At 47.8% G+C, this 15513-nt stretch overlaps 1 protein-coding gene across 4 annotated transcripts in view; it reads right to left on the bottom strand.

Annotated features, from left to right (window-relative positions):
- ATXN1L (ataxin 1 like) overlaps positions 1 to 10936 on the bottom strand; it is a 28828-nt gene extending 17892 nt beyond the window's left edge. For 2 of the 4 annotated variants that reach the window (XR_004682852.1, XR_004682851.1), the window contains exons 1-2: positions 10830 to 10936; positions 8879 to 8946 (exon numbers count right to left, since the gene is read on the bottom strand). Coding sequence is in view for 2 of the 4 variants with exons in the window: in XM_035024845.1 (XP_034880736.1) it covers positions 5571 to 7637 (2067 nt within the window). In the remaining 2 variants the exon portion in view is untranslated. Of the gene's footprint in view, positions 1 to 96; positions 7758 to 8878; positions 8947 to 10829 lie in introns of those variants that run through there. The other 2 variants (XM_035024845.1, XM_035024844.1) reach the window with 2 other exon arrangements.
- Positions 10937 to 15513: the final 4577 nt, after the last annotated feature.

The raw sequence follows: 15513 nt of genomic DNA, 5'->3' as shown, positions 1-15513 counted from the left end.
ATTAGCCATTACAAGCTCTCCCATGAAGGGCTTCTATCCCCCACCCAACAGCCACCGTCTAAGGCTGGGATAAGAAGAAGGCGCAAACACCAAAAGGAAAAGCTAGTAGTTTATATAGATAGATATATAGATATATAGATATTGATATATATTGTGTTTACATAGTCCACAAGTTAAATGCAGGTATCCATAAGAAGAGCATTAACAATAAAAATACAATCTGTGTGTAGCCAAGTACAGAGACTTAAAATGGTAAAACAGCAAAAAGGATCTCACAAAAGTACAAATATACAGTACAAATTGATTTATTTAAAACAGTTACAAAAAAGCACAACAAAATAGAGATTATCCTTAGAATTATTAATGCTTTGTTAAAGATCAGGTAGGATTAGAGGGTAAGAAATGGTACTGGGTGGGGGGAGCACCTGACTAGTTCTAAGGCTTTAGATACAATGCAGTTGATTACATATTAATTCAGCCATTACATACTGGGGATAGTAGTTGGGGGATCAGTAATTTATCTACAGGGAACTCCTACACAAATCAGATCCATCCAGACCTCCCCAGTGCCGTCCTTCTTTACTCCTCAGGACCCTAAAGCCACCTGATGGCAACATTCCCACTTTCCTTTCTCCACCCCATTCCCTATCCATATATTCTTCCCTCCCCTAAGGTGCTGTGCAAGCTGAGAGCAGTCTGCTCTCTGCGGCTGGAACATATACTGTTTTGGCTACAGGGATCCTGTGTGTGACTAGGAAGGTTGTAGGGGACAGCCTTATTTTAATACTTCAAGTTTGCCACGAGTACAGTCAGTCTCTTCCCAGCACAATCTGTATTCTCTCGAGTGTGAGTATCAAGCAAATGAGGGATGAACCCCGCCTTCAGCAATACCAGCAATGCACTAACCACTCACAGCTCACAACTACGTGCAAACTCCCTGTCCAGGGAGTGGGTGTAAAACCACGGTGTCACCAGCTCGCTCTCTGAAGAACCTCAGTCCCCGTGACAGTCATAAAGACAAATAAATGCTTGCAAGTTTGACAACAGGTAAAGGCACATGGGCTGCTGCCATACACACACTGTAGACAGGAACCCAACTTGAGGCCATCTTCACTGCTGGGCATTCGCAGTAGAATGGCTTTGGGATCACACAGACTTTGAGTTTGCAACCTACTGGGGGAGGATCTAGGCTTAACGGGAGAACTAATAAAGAAACCTTAGTGTGAAAAGTGCATTTATTACTACTGTTCCTGCTGGGGAGGCTCAGCAGGGCAAACCGCACCACCTCTCCTCCTTCCACCCCAGGCACTGTGCATAGTCTGCAGGTAAGGAGAGAGTGCAGTCGACTCTAGCATCTCGAGGGCCAGTGTCATCCTAGGCTCATATCAGGCTTCTGGCCCAAAGATGGACCCTAGAGTTGAAAGAGCAACTGATAGCTGCAAAGACCCAGATGCTTATTTTATTATTGCATAATGTGGGAGGCCTTCTCTAGCCCAGGGAAGCTGGACGGTGAAGGCTTCCCAGCAAAGGGCTAATAGGTTCCTGGTCAACATCCAACCTTGCACAGTCCAGCTCTTCAACTGTAGTGTACACTTTTTCCCATCTGGAAAGTATTGTAGCTTCAGTGTGGTTTAGTAAACTTAGCCCTAGGAGGCCAGGAAGTCTCCCTAAAACTTGGCCTCTACCCAATTTACTTTGCTCTTAAGACTGTGACCTAATCTCCATGGCCAATTCAATTAATCAGGTGTCTTTACTCCAAAGGACCCAGGCCCTTTCCCAGTCAGCCCATGTCCACCCTTCACCTCCAGTGTGATCATTCAACTCTCCAATGTGCATGCATGTTGCAGGTTTAAATCATACACCACCCTGTTTATCTCCTATGATGTCCACTGGTAAAAATAAAACTAAACCCCACTGAGGGGCTATTTCGGTCAAACTTCAAACCCTCTTCAGTCCCAGAACCAACATAACTAGAGCTAGATGGACCCTCCCTAGGATGCTGGCAAAGGCCCTAACCTGGTTCCCCATCATTTATTTTTAAAAACAGGATATAACATACCACAAAGGAAAGCAGTTAATACATAGAAAACGCCCACTAATAAGACCTGTTTGCTTCTCCCTCAAGACAGATATCTGGAGCCTAAGGGCTCCCAACAAGCACTGAAGCCACATCCCTTTGGGTTCACCAGCCCACCAGCAGCATTTCATACTACCCCTATTCAACGTGACTTTGCTATAAAGTAACAGTTGCACAGTAAGAATGGACAGGATGCCTGGATTTCCTCCATATGGTCAGACAGGGAAGGGCAGGGCGCTACAAAGGTAGCAGGCAGGACAGTGAGCAGACAGCAGCAGTAGCAAAGCAGCACAGAGCAAAGCCCTTGGTGTTATGACTGACTGGGACCAAGACTGCAGAAGGGTCAGTGCAGATCTGCTAGGGCCCCTCCCCTTGGGTATAAGTATTCAGCTCTGAATCCCCTTCCCCCACGCCACCACCCTCCATGCCCCCCACCATGTACACCATATACATCTTGAGAGGAACGATGATCCAGGACTTGGATGTATTACCCGTCCTTTACCTGATCACTCTATCCCAAACTGGTATAGGCATTCCTGGTTAGTGCCAGAGTTAGCGGTCCTCCTTTCTATTCCTAAACTCTGGGAATTTCCTACCACTGATAAGGGAGCGGCGCTGGCCTTCTTCAATTGCCCATTTCCCAAAAAGCTGACAGCTTCCCACTAAAATGCTCACTATCTCAAAACCACTCTTAGGTCCTTGCCAACTTAGGAAATTCCTTTAAGGAAGAACAGACCACCAGAGGCTCCTCTCATTTCTCATACCTGGAAGAAAAGACTGAACCGGAGGGAAAAGACAAGCGGAATGCCACAGCTCTGACCAAGATTGAGAGCACAGAGCTTCAGTTCCTGGGAGCCCATACTTTACAAAAGACACCTCTGCAGCTTCGCAAACGGAGCACTCATATATTACGTACACATGGCATGGTACTAGAAGAGCTGCGGCTATTCCTTCACAGGCAAGAGACAGAAGAGGAACAGCGGCAGCAAAGTCAGAGCCCAACCTGCCAACGTGCACAAGATGTCCTCTTTCCAGGATTAAGTGGAAATTACCAGGCTGGGAAGTGGAGGGTCACTTGGTTTAAACTACTATCTCTGGTTGGACGTAAGTTTGCTCCCACCAGGAGGAAGCTTAACTGGTGTCTTTGGTGGACACTTCTTGAGTGTCTACTGTGTGCATGCCACTGTCTTCAGTTGGTGAGCCTTCCTATGAGGAAGGAGGTTTCTGAGAAACCCGTGCAAACAATCCCTAGGAATGAGCTGATCACAGAACAGCCAGAGATGTGGCCTTCTCCAGGGCTGTCACTGGAGAGGGTTCCTCAAGACTTAGCCCCATCGGCCCCCCCTGTAGGAAACAAGCCAGAGAAAGCAGCATTCAGAGAAAATGGGGGACAGAGAAGGGAAAGGTGAGGATCCCAAACGCATCCAAGGTTGAGTGTTCACCAGAGTTGGTGTTTGGTTCTGAGGTGACCCAGAGACTTAAGTACTCACAGTCAGGTCAGCAGCTTCCTTTGGATGGGCCTCTAAAACCTGACTGACTGCTCTCTAGGAATGAAACAGTGGCGTGTAGGGCTTGTAGCAAACAAGCCGGTCTCAGTCACTTTGTTCCCCCCCCAGGAGAACAACCTTTAGCACCTGAACACTAAGAATGACTCCATTCTCAGAACTCCCCCTCCCCCCAGGAGGTAGGTAAGATTATTTATCCCCATTTGGCAGCTGGGGAGGAAGTGAAAGAGCGAGAGGTCACAGACCTGCCTGAAGTCCTTGACAGAGCAGAGATCAGACCTCAGAGGTTTGGGACTCCTGATGACAGGCAAGGCCTCGGCCAGTTCAGGTGCATTTCTAAATGAAATGCCAGGATCATACACTGGGAGAAGCCTCACCAGAGAGCTGAGTGGACAATACCCTGAGTTGCTTCAAGAGTCTGAAGACCCCTGAAAAACAAACAAAAAACCCACCCACCCACCTAAAAGCTGGCGGGGGAGCCTAATTCTCAATACCCAGTGGAAACCCATAGGCCAAGCTGATGCTAAAAGTTGTGAAAACGTGGGCTTAAGACACAAGGCGGGGTAAATGCAACTAAGATTGAGAATGCTCTTTGCAGAGGAACACTCCACCACAAAATGAGATCTAGGAGACTTCAGGGACTGGAAACTTATCAAGACTATACCAGAACCTTAGAGCTGGCTGTGGGAGGGGATGGCTGGGAGAAGCCTGAATGCTGACAGGAAGTGGAATAAGATGGGAGGGGCTGTGTAAAAACACCAGGACGGGCACTGCCTAGCCAGGTGTATTTGCCCTGACCCAGGGCACAGTTCCCTTCTTGCTTCTCTACCAAGCTCTTCAGCTGCAGAAGAGGAGGGGACATGATTCTTTATGAGTTTTGAAAAACAGGGAATATAACTGAAGAGGAAATCAGAGAGACCCCTCCACACCAAAAACTAGAGGTCTTGGTCAGAGTGGACAAAAACAATTTTGCAGAAGGGGAAAGCAGTGCAGCTACAAATCAGGCCGAGGTCAAGACACCATGCACAGGACAGGGCAGGAGAAGGGTGGGGGCAGCGCAGGCACTTAGGCACAACATAGACAAAGGAGGAGAGTAGGGGACTAGGGACAAAGGTCCACCGGTTCTTTCAAAAGTCACCATTACCAACTAGAAATTCAGTACGATTCTGAAGTAGGTCTGGCATGCTGGGTACAAGGAGCTCTGTTAAGTCAGCTACCTTTCCAGAAGCCCTGCCTAGAGACCGGTCACCGGGCCATCAGGTCTTTCTCCCAAAGTCCTGACTGGGTCCCGCCAACGCAGTACTTCACTCTGAACCCTGGAGGGGCTTCTCTTTCTCCCAGTGCTAGAAGCCTTGTGGGAGGAATGGTGGGGAGATGGGAAAGGGCTGAAGCACAGGATCAAGCACAGTCCTGTAGATGAGTGCTCCTCCCCACAAACCCACAGACATCTGTAACAAAATCACCCTTTAAAGTGCACAGCTCTCAAAAGAAGAGTTCTGGGTGGGAACCCTCTTAATCCCAATCATGGGGCTTCCTGCCCTCCCACCACAAAAAAGAAAGGAAAAAAACTTCAGACAGTTGAACTGCTACTATAAGCTGTGGATCATCATTTTTGGCTCTTTCTTTGCTCCCTCCCTCTGCCACCTGCCCCCAAAGCCCGACTTTCCCCTTGCAGGAGCTAGGGATGGGGAGGAAAGAACAGGGAGGCCCTGATATTTGGAATGTTTCTTATCCTGTGTGCACCCCCATCCTTCCTTGGCTCAGGCCCGCTGCTCCCCATCACAGCACCCTCTGGGGCTGTCCTGAAAGGATGCCATGGGGTAATGAGCAACAGACCCTGCCTTGGGAGGCTGCCTTTATGCCTCCTCTTTCCCCCCAATCTCACTGCCAAGAGAGCCATTCCCTGCTCGGCATGTGCAAATCCTCTGCCTGCTCACGGTGAGGCCCAGCTCTGGGGTAAAGCCCCAGTCCTGGTCTGGGAGAGAGGTTCATTTTCCTGCATTGGAACGCCCTTCGATGGACAGCTTTACCTCCTGCGGAATGAAAGAGGGACGGAGCAGTGCAGCCCGTGCCTCCTCCCCTTGCATGCTGTATCTTTGGAAGCTTGGGGCTGGCCAGCAGGCCTGAGCACCAGGCTCCGGCTGCGAGGGCTCTACCATCTGGGAGCCCTCACCTGACGGCTGGCTCTTCCCCTCACTGTCACATTGCTCTCTGGGTCCCAAGACTGTCCTCTCAGGCCTTTCTCGGGGGGGACCCAGCTGGCCTGGGGGAGCACAGCTAGCCTGAGAAACTGAGTTACTGTTCAAGCTCTGTAAACTGATAGAGATGCAGACATCTCCCACCTGCAGCCGATGGCAGGGCAAAGAGAAGAGCTGTGCAGTCCGCCCAGGGCTGCAGGAGGACCAGCCCTGGCCATACACAAAGAAGGGGTGCTCGGGGGGCACCTCGATGCTCACTTTGCTCTGCTGCTCACCAACCACAAAATGCAGCATGACAAATCCAGGCCACTGGCTCTCCTGAATGTCCACGACCGTGCTAGAGTCAATCTTCAGCCCCCCGCTCACTTCGGCACTGCGCACAAAGTCCTGGGTCTGGAGGTCCTCCACCCGCTTCAGCTCCCCTGTAGCCAGCTGGATGATGGCGCCTTTCATGAAATGGGAGGGCAAGTGGGAGGAGGTAATGGGGGGTGGCGTTGGCTCCTTATCTGGGAAGGTGGCTCTGGCCTGCATGTCCAAACTTGATGCCACCAGGATCTCCGAGCCCACAGACAGCAGACCTGGGTCAGTTCCAGTGGGCACCAGGTTGCCATTAGCTACAACCACTGCTTTGGGTAAAGGTCTATGTTTCACCGGTTCCTGATGGGATTGAGGGTAGAACCCTCGGGCCTGATTTTTCTCGGCCATCTCTGCTGGGTTCCTGGCTGACCCTCGCCCCTCACCCTGATGGTCAGGGGTATGATGCGACAGGTTGAGGGGGCTGGGCTCATCCTTCCTCTGAGCTGCCACCACACGATAGTCCTGAGAAGCTAAAGCGCCAACCACCCGCTGGACCTCAAGGTCGGTGTCTGGGGTCCCTCGGTGTGCCGGCACTGCCACCTCTACCCGTGCAGTCTGAGAACCTGAAAACAACTGTCCATCCACCACACATTCTACCACTGGCACCAGTCCCTGGCCTTCACTCTTGCTGTTGGGGGAGTCGAGGGCTTCACTTTCCCGTCTTACTAAGTTTCGTTCTCGCTGTCTCTGTCCGTTGGCAGCGGCTGCTTCCAGAGCAGACTGGCCCTCCTGAGGGGTAAGAATCGGGCTGGCACCTGCTGGAGGGGTTTCATGCAGAGTGTACCCAGCAGGTAGCCTGGACATCTGATAATAAATGGGCATCCGGCCTGGAGCAAGGTCCAGTGGCTGAGTACTCGAGTGATGTGGCAACTGCCCAGGTGGGGAGGTGGCAGAAGGGGCTTTGTTGAATGAGTGGGCTGGGGATGAAGCCTGGGGAGGGGGAGTGGCTCCTTCTGCCAGGAGTGAGGCATATGGCACAAAGTGTGGAAGGTGAGAGGTGGCGAGGTTGGCAGAAGGAGAAAGGAGGGGACTTGGTAGGAAATTAGGTGGCACAGCATAGGGAAGGCTATAAGGAGACCCGATAAACTGCAGAGAGGTGGACGGGAGTTGAGCATAGTGGATTGGGGGATAGTGGATTCCTGGATGTTGAATCAGTGAAGACGCTACATTGAATGTGGGGGGCAAGGGGTTCATGTTCACCACAGATGGGAGGCCAGTTGGGGAGAAGGTAGCAGGTGGCACAGCCACCTTATACAGCATACCATACTGGTCCACCGTCAGACCAGTGATGGCCTCAGCTCCATCACCCCCCAGGCTGACTCTGGCTCCTGCCTGGCTCTGCCCGGCCACCACAACCCCCCGGGACCATTCAGAGGCATCACTGGAGGGTGTGTGGTTAGTTGAGCAGCTGGTAGTTCTCCCCATATCCTCGCTGGTCACGGGGAGGTCTCGTTTCTTTGGTGGAAGGCATTCCTGACTCCTCTCATGAACAGGTTTCATATTGCTTTGTGGTGTTCCTGGAGCCTGGAAGGGGTCGGCTTGCTCCTTGGGACATCAGAAGGGGCTTCTCTGTGGCTCCCCTGCACCCCTCTCTGCTGCTGGCGGGGGCGCCCACATCTGCTAGGGAACAAATCAGAAGCAAAGAAAAGTAACCTAGGGGCAAACCAAGTCAAAGGAAGTAGCAGAAACTGTGCCCACAGAGGAAGATGTAACAAAGGGGACTGCTGGGAAAAAAAGGCATGAGAAAGGGGCAAACAAGGATGCTACCCTTCCCTCATTCATCCAGCCCAGAACATGAAAGAAACAGTCAGGGAAACCAAAGAGAGCTACAGGAACAAACATTCAACGACGCGTAAACAACCTGTGGGCTCTACAACCCCAGAGAGACCAACAGCTTCATGATCAGGTGTGCCTCTGATGGGGACCTTGACTCTTCCCAGCCTTCTCCCCGAAAAGGTTTGACCACATGGTTGTTTTGCTGCTCGTTCTTTTTCCTAAGCTTCTCCTTTTGTCACCAAAGATTACCATGCTATCTTCTTTCCAATATATGACCTCATCCTTGCTTCCTTTCCCCAGCCCAATTCAGGTTATGATCTCACCTTTCCCCATCCCCCCACCCCAGGCCTGGTTAAACTCTCATCCTCCTTTGCCTCATATCACCACTACCTCAAAGACCCAGGTGCCACTGAAAAATAGCGTCTTCTTTGCCCCATGAAATACTACATTCAAACTTGCGCCCTATGGGGAAAGTGACTGTACTAGTGTGTTCTAGAATGTATTTGTTTCTCCTCTTCCCTAAAGAGCAACAAAACTCTCCTGACCATACACAGACTTCCCACCCTAGTCTGGAAAGACTTCTTTTCTTCTCATGAACCATCTTCAATGTACTTTCTTCATTCATTCTCTTTCTTTTGCCAATGGTTCCTTTTCCACTGTAGGTCTGCTCTAGGCACCACTTCCTAAATTCTGGTTCCATTCCTCCAAACCTGTCTGGGTCTCTATGATTCATAAGAAAGTTCTCTCCCTCCTTTCTCTTGCTGTCACCTCTCATACATGCTTTTGTCCATTGTCATAAAGTACACTTTTCGTCTGAACCTTTCAACGCATGAACTTTGTCACCTATTTCTTCCAATCAAGGCTCCAGTTCTTTGGATCTGGATATTACACTGTTCTGTTTTTCCACTGTTGAATCCCAGATGGTTTTTTTTTGGCAACAAGGTATCCAAATTTCCCTTTATTACCTGAGCTTCCAGTAGTGCCTCTGAGCAGCTGTAGTAAGAAGCAGTGTCCTCCCCGCTGCCTTGGGAGCCTAGAAGACAGAAATAGGAATAAAAGTAAGCAGGAGTCTAGCCTCTCACTTCCCCAGTGTCATCAAGGTAGTTCTAAAGCCACAAAAACATTAAAGTCCATGAGTCCCTGCCTCATGTTCTGCTCCAGAGGTACCAGCACATTTATCAAGTTTCTAGGCATTTGAATAGAGAAAGAGCTCTCTCTTAAGCTCTAATTTGTAGAAAGACATCCCTGAAAAAAATTTTTCAATGTGTGTCAAATTTCATTGTTTTCCTTAACATCATATTCTTCATTCTCTACCTGTACTTATTCCCCAAAGGTTAAATTTACTTCCAATCCCAATTTCAGGTAAATGTGCAACTAAAAATGGAAGATCAACATTATTCCCATGTGAACAATGGGAAGCTGGAAAAATCAACTACATGGATTTCACCTTTACTCAGGGCTGATGAAAACACAGATATGGAGGTTATTTAAATGAGAAAAGTGGCACTAGAGGAAAAAGAACAATTATTTATGTTTCTGGGGCAGAAAAAGAGGTCAAGGGGGAGTCACTCAAGGGGAAGCCTTATTAACAGATTTCCAGGGTAAAAAAATAGGATCCTGTGTGTGAGTGTAAAATTTTCTGAGTGACAACTTCGTACCAAGTGTTGAATCAGGTGTGACAGAAAATGAAAATACTGCCTGGGTCCTCATGTAGCTATTAACAATGGGGAAACAAAGCTCACACTAAATTATCAATATCTGAATCTACACATGCCAGGAACACCAAATACTGAAGAATGGAGCCTTAATCTCTGACAACAGATAAAGCAGTACTGACCAGTACTCTGAGAAACTATCCACTTTCCTGTCCAAGTGCTACAGAACTGCAAGCCTCTAACCAAACTGAAGCAACACTTATCTCTTAAGATTGGCAAGGTGTGTATGTACAAGAAAAGGTGATGAGACAGGAAAACAAGGGGGAAAGAAAAATTCTCAGTTCCATAAACACAAATTACATAGTGGGCACGAGTCTTGCATCCCTTCTTCGCCAGCAATTCCAGTAACTGAAAAGCAATTAGCTTTCTCCCCCGTTTGCAACAGAAATTGGGGTCATATCTCCAATCCCTGATCTTTGCTTCCTGCAACTAAAACCTTAAGGAAAACCTGCCTCTAGGTTAGCCAAACACAGTCGAATAAAAGAAATGAAAGAGGCAAGAGGTCTGGGGGAATGACAACAAAGAGCCAAGCCTGTCCACCAGGGTCCAACAACGCAAAACACATTTCGGAATCTGAAACCTCGGCCTCAGGAGAGGCTCGATGAGGACTTCTCAGAGGGAAGATGCAGTTCGTGACCCTAACCGAGCTAACAGGGAAGGGGGTCTGTTCCGGTGAGCTGCCAACGCTGCTAGTCACAGCCCAGAATCAAGAGATTGAACCCAAAATTCAGTGAGGGCGAGAAGTACGCCCGCCAGCAAAGAGTGGAGCTTGGAAGAGACTACGGGTTATGGCTTCCCATGATCCTGCAATCCTTGCTGCAACAAGGGTAGGGCCCGAAATTGGGAATTTAACGTTTAGGGGTGGGGAGTCGATCCTTGAAGCAGACGGACAGCGACAAGGCCCCGCAGGCGATGCTTCCTTGTTTGGGGGCCCCTTCCCGCCCCGAAGACTCGGACACCCCGGTCCGCCGGGATACAGCCGCGGGGGCGCCGGGGCCTGAGGCCGCCTTCTGGGCTGGGCCGGAGAAAAGCGCGCGGGACTCTAGGCGCGGCCTCTTTCGCTCTCCCCGTCCGCGGTTCTCGGGCCCCGGTCCGGCGGGGCAATGGGCTCCAGGGGGCCACTTCCTCCTAAGCTGCGAGCCCAGGCCTGCTTGGCCTCAGTGAGGCCGGCCCAGCTGCCCCCACTCCCGGCGACACTCACCGGCCCATCTCACGGCGCTCCTCGGGCTCCTCCCGCTCGTCCCGGAGCCGCCGCAACCGCGGCCGCCGCCATCCCCGGCCCCGGAGCCGCCCCACACCCAGCGCCCCCCCAAGCCGGGCGCCCGGAGATGGCGTCAAGCGCGTTCCGCCCCCGTCGCGGGCAGATGGCGTCACCGCCTAGGCCCAAGAGCGACGCCCAGAAGTACCCGGGAAGGGAGGGAGGCGGCCCCTAGCCCCTCGCCCCTCGGCCCCAGCGCCCCCTGTGGTGGGAAAACGAACTCCTCCCCGGGGGAAACAGGGTCACGTGAAGAAGGTTGGCCGGCCCTCTCGCCCTGACCCCACCATGACCCCTGCAAGCTCTCTACTCCAGTAAATTCTGGGGGTTCCCAAACAGAGCCCTGGGGCGTGGCCAACAGCCACCCTCATTTCCTCGACTTCCGGGGCCTGACAGGTGAAGCCTCCTCTTGGGAACCTCGGAATCCCCGAGGCGATCCCTGTCCAGGAAAGTAAGAAGATAGCCCTGGAGACCCAGGGTGGAGATGGGGGAGCTCTTTGAGTTGAGAAATGACTTTGACGGGGATGAGAATGGACACGATCCAGGATCCAGGGGAAGGTGAAGCAGTAGTGGGAACTTGAGGGATGAGAGGAAAGGGTTCAGTACAGTGGGAAGAGCTTAGTTTAGTGGAAGAGGGCTTGACTACTCGATCAAATATTAGGTCACCATTCATTGCCAATTAACTAGTCAACTTCATAGTAACATGAACATCTGATTAACCGTAAGTGAAAAAGTGAACACCAGTCGAATCTGTGATTTGATTACAACTATGTAAAAAAAGGAGTTCTGCATACAGACAGAAACAAGCTAAACTGAGGGAAAAAATAAGTTTAACTATTAGAGAGATTGGATCTGAGTGGATTTTTCCCCTTTCACTTTCTGCAAACTCTGTTCACTAAATAACAATTGATTTTTGTTTGATTTTAAAAATACTGACTGGGCTCTGGTCCCTACTCTGACCTTAGGAAAATCATTTTACTACTTTAGACTTAGGTTTCCACTTCCGCAAAATGAGGAACTTAAATTAGATGAATGGGTGGGAGTAAAATGTAGATTAAAGAGCTCTCTATAAATATTTTAAGTGAAAATATAAGCAAATATGTACAGTGTGATATCATGTATTTAATGTGAAAATCACATGTAACATATGAAGACATATTTATGTATCAGTACAGAAAAGGAATGGAAGGCTACGTAACAACTAGTTAACATCGGTTATCTCAGGAGAGGAAAGTGGCATTGGGTGGTGACCAAAAGATACAAAAGGGACTTATTGTTTGGATTTCTTTTTTAAAGATTTTTTTTTTTTTTTTTTTTTTGAGAGAGAGAATGAGAGACAGCACAAGAGGGAAGAGGGTCAGAGGGAGAAGCAGACCCCCCGCTGAGCAGGGAGCCCGATGCGGGACTCGATCCCGGGACTCCAGGATCATGACCTGAGCGGAAGGCAGTCGCTCAACCAACTGAGCCACCCAGGCGCCCTCGTTTGGATTTCTTATGAAAATATTATCTTAGAAATATTAAGATGAGTAAGTTAAAATACAAGTAAAGTATATGGTCTCTAAGATTCTTTCTAGGGAATCAGTAGACCTCAATTTTGGTATTTTCTCACCTGGATGGGCACAGAGGATCATTAAAATCATTGAATGCCACCACACACACACCTTGCACCAGTGTGTGAAACAGTGAAGCTACTGATCTGTAGCCATCTAAATCAGCAGAGGGCTGTGCTTCGAGGATATTAGCATTATTCATGACAGTCGTCTTCTCTCTCAGTTTGGCCAAGGAGGAAGTCCTGTGGTCACACAGTGATTCCGTTTTAGCACTAACTGGCATTCTGGCTTCTAATCCATTGCTTAGCTCACTAAATTGGAATTAAAACTATCAAGATTAAAAAAAACTGCCAAGATAGATAAGCCTATACTATTTATTTATTTATTTATTTATTTATTTATTTATTTATTTTTAAAGATTTTATTTATTTATTTGACAGAGAGAGAGAGCACAAGCAGGAGGAGCAGGAAAGGAAGAAGCAGGCTCCCTGATGCCAGACTCAATCCCAGGATCCTGGGATCATAAGGTAGATGCTTAACCAACTGAGCCACCCAGGCACCCCCATACTCTTTTTTTAAATCAAAATGATATACATACTGCTGTCTTTGCCAATTTTTTCCATATCAATAAATTAAAAAAAAACAAAACAACCTCTGCCAAGATAGAGACCCTTGTATCAACCAGGATATCCATTGCCTCCTAGACTAAGATACGCTCTCAGAGAGCTGGTGTTTCAGACAAAACTGAGAGAGCAGACACAGGTAGATGAGAGCAAAAAGAATTTTTTGGCTACCAGCCATTAACATGATTACATAGTGCAAAGGCGTGTCTGATTTAAAACAAAAAAAACAGGATGTTCTGATTGGTGAGACACAGGTGATTTCCTGGTTTGGTAGGAACCAAAACCAGGTTCTCTTTTCGGCAGTCCCAAAAGAGTGGGTCATATCTCTGCTGTATTCTCTTCTAGGACTCTACTCCAAGCAATCTTCATTTCTTTGATTGTACATATTGACGTAGGAAGCTCCATAGTGACAGTTTGAAAGGAGTATTAGTAATAAGTAACATAGCTTTTAGATTTAAGACACTAAAATAACTAAAAGTTACCTCATTTCTCCAAAAATCTGTATTATTCTCTGGAACCTGGATAATTCCCTATGTAAGTTATTTATAGTAAGTAAACCCAGGGTCATATTCATTGTAACTGGCTCAATAAATAGTTGTTGAATGAAATTTCACAAAGATATCTCAAACTGGGAGACTCTCCTTGCTAATTTTTTTGCTCCCATTTCCTCATTTCTATTCTTAAATAGTTTTGCCTATTTGTTACCTGTTTTCAGTCTCTCTCATCTCATCTCTCTCATCCTTCATTTTCTTTCACCAGATTTGTTGTGTAATTTCCATGGAGTTTTAAGAACTGATAAAGTGAAAGGAGATTTCTTTCATTAAAAAAAAAAAATCCCTGCCCCATAAAAGGAGATTTTTAAAGGTATTTGAGACATTTTGGAACTGAAAAGTTATACTTCCATCTGTTTTGTCTACCTCTTCTCTTTCCTTGGATTCCCACTGAATTCCTTTGATGTGTGTAGATTGAATTTGTGTGATGGGAGAGTTTGAGCTACTCTGTTGAGAGGAAAACAACAATGACCACAAAACCCTGCTGAGCTGGTTCTTCTTCTCCCTAATCAGGCACGAGTTTCAAACCAGCTCTCTGTGTTGTCTAGTTCCTCATTGGTGATTTTTCTAGACCTGTGGTACAGGCAGGGGACGTTCAGACAACTATCCCAACTCTTTTTTGACGTTAAGGGATCAAACCAGGGAGAAGTGCTGGTAATTTGGGGAACCATGTGTGTCATAACAAGAGGAATAGGTGGTTTTTTTCATACTGTCATGTCTTTTTGCTTGTATTGCTCAGCATGTAAAGGTGTCGTTGTAGGGGAGAACTTTATCTTTGTATGCCAATGGCAGAAACAACAATCTCAAGTATAGGTTGAAATTCTAGGAATACTTGGCAGATTCAGCTTTCCCAAGACATGTGTTGGTGCCTGGTATTAGATTATTTTTCAAAAGCTTTTCTAGATGTCCAAATGTAGAAATGTGCAGTTTTCAAGCTTCTATTCTATCTACTTTTCTGAACAATTCTGTGTCCTTATTTCCACATGCTTTTAATGTTCTGTGCCCTCTCCAGATTCCAGTGGGGATCTCCCTTTCAAATTCATTAATATTTTATTTACAAGGAGGTCTTGGAATTTCTCCATAAGTGACTAATACATCCTTTGGGGAGGGGAATCTCGATCTGCTGTCTGCTTCCTTAGACACTTGCCAAAGGCTTTCATTTTTATCAGAAACTTCCTGCAGAACTCTGAAAAGTTGCAGTCAGAACACTGACGATTGGAATAAACTGAAGGAAACCTAACCCTTATTTGAATTGTAAGAGTCCTATCTGGGGAATTGGGCCACAGAGAAGGAGATACATTTAGGCCATTGCTGAGCAGCCAGGAATTCCTTACAGGGGACTAGTGAATGAATAAAGTAGATGTGGTTAAATTAATGCCCCCGTGACATTGATAACTCTTGCTCTGCGAAACTGGCTCAGCAAGGTGATTTGCAAGCTGCTGTGCCTTGTGGTGAAATCGTGTTCATTTCTGCCTTCCAAGCTGATGGCTTCAGGTCAACCTGCAACTAGTTGTCAATCGCCTAAAACTGGAAAAAAGGAAAAGTGAGTAAATACTCCAGACAGCACAACAAGCTGCCTCTCATCACTGAGCACTACCCTCCCCCACCCCAGAGATCCTCCTAAGACGTTAGTTAGCAATTTTGGAATTCAAAGGAATGTGCCTGACTTGTGGGAATGATGATTATAGTGATCAAATCACTTAAAAGTTTGCAAAGACTGTTCTGGACCTTGATGGTATCAATATCAGTATTTTGGTTTTGTAAGATGTGATCCCTGCATGAAACTAAGTAAAGGGAACCCTGGATCTTTCTGTATTACTTCTCACAAACTGCACGTGAATCTACGATGATCTCAAAATAAAAAGTTTAATTAAAAAAAAAAGTTTCCGGGCGCCTGGGTGGCTCA

The sequence above is a fragment of the Mirounga leonina genome, unplaced genomic scaffold (assembly GCF_011800145.1).
Source record: "Mirounga leonina isolate KUSES-001 unplaced genomic scaffold, KU_Mleo_1.0 Mir_180, whole genome shotgun sequence".
Classification (NCBI taxonomy): Eukaryota; Metazoa; Chordata; class Mammalia; order Carnivora; family Phocidae; genus Mirounga; species Mirounga leonina.
Note: the sequence above shows the minus strand (reverse complement) of the source record. Positions and strands in the feature narration are given on the sequence as shown.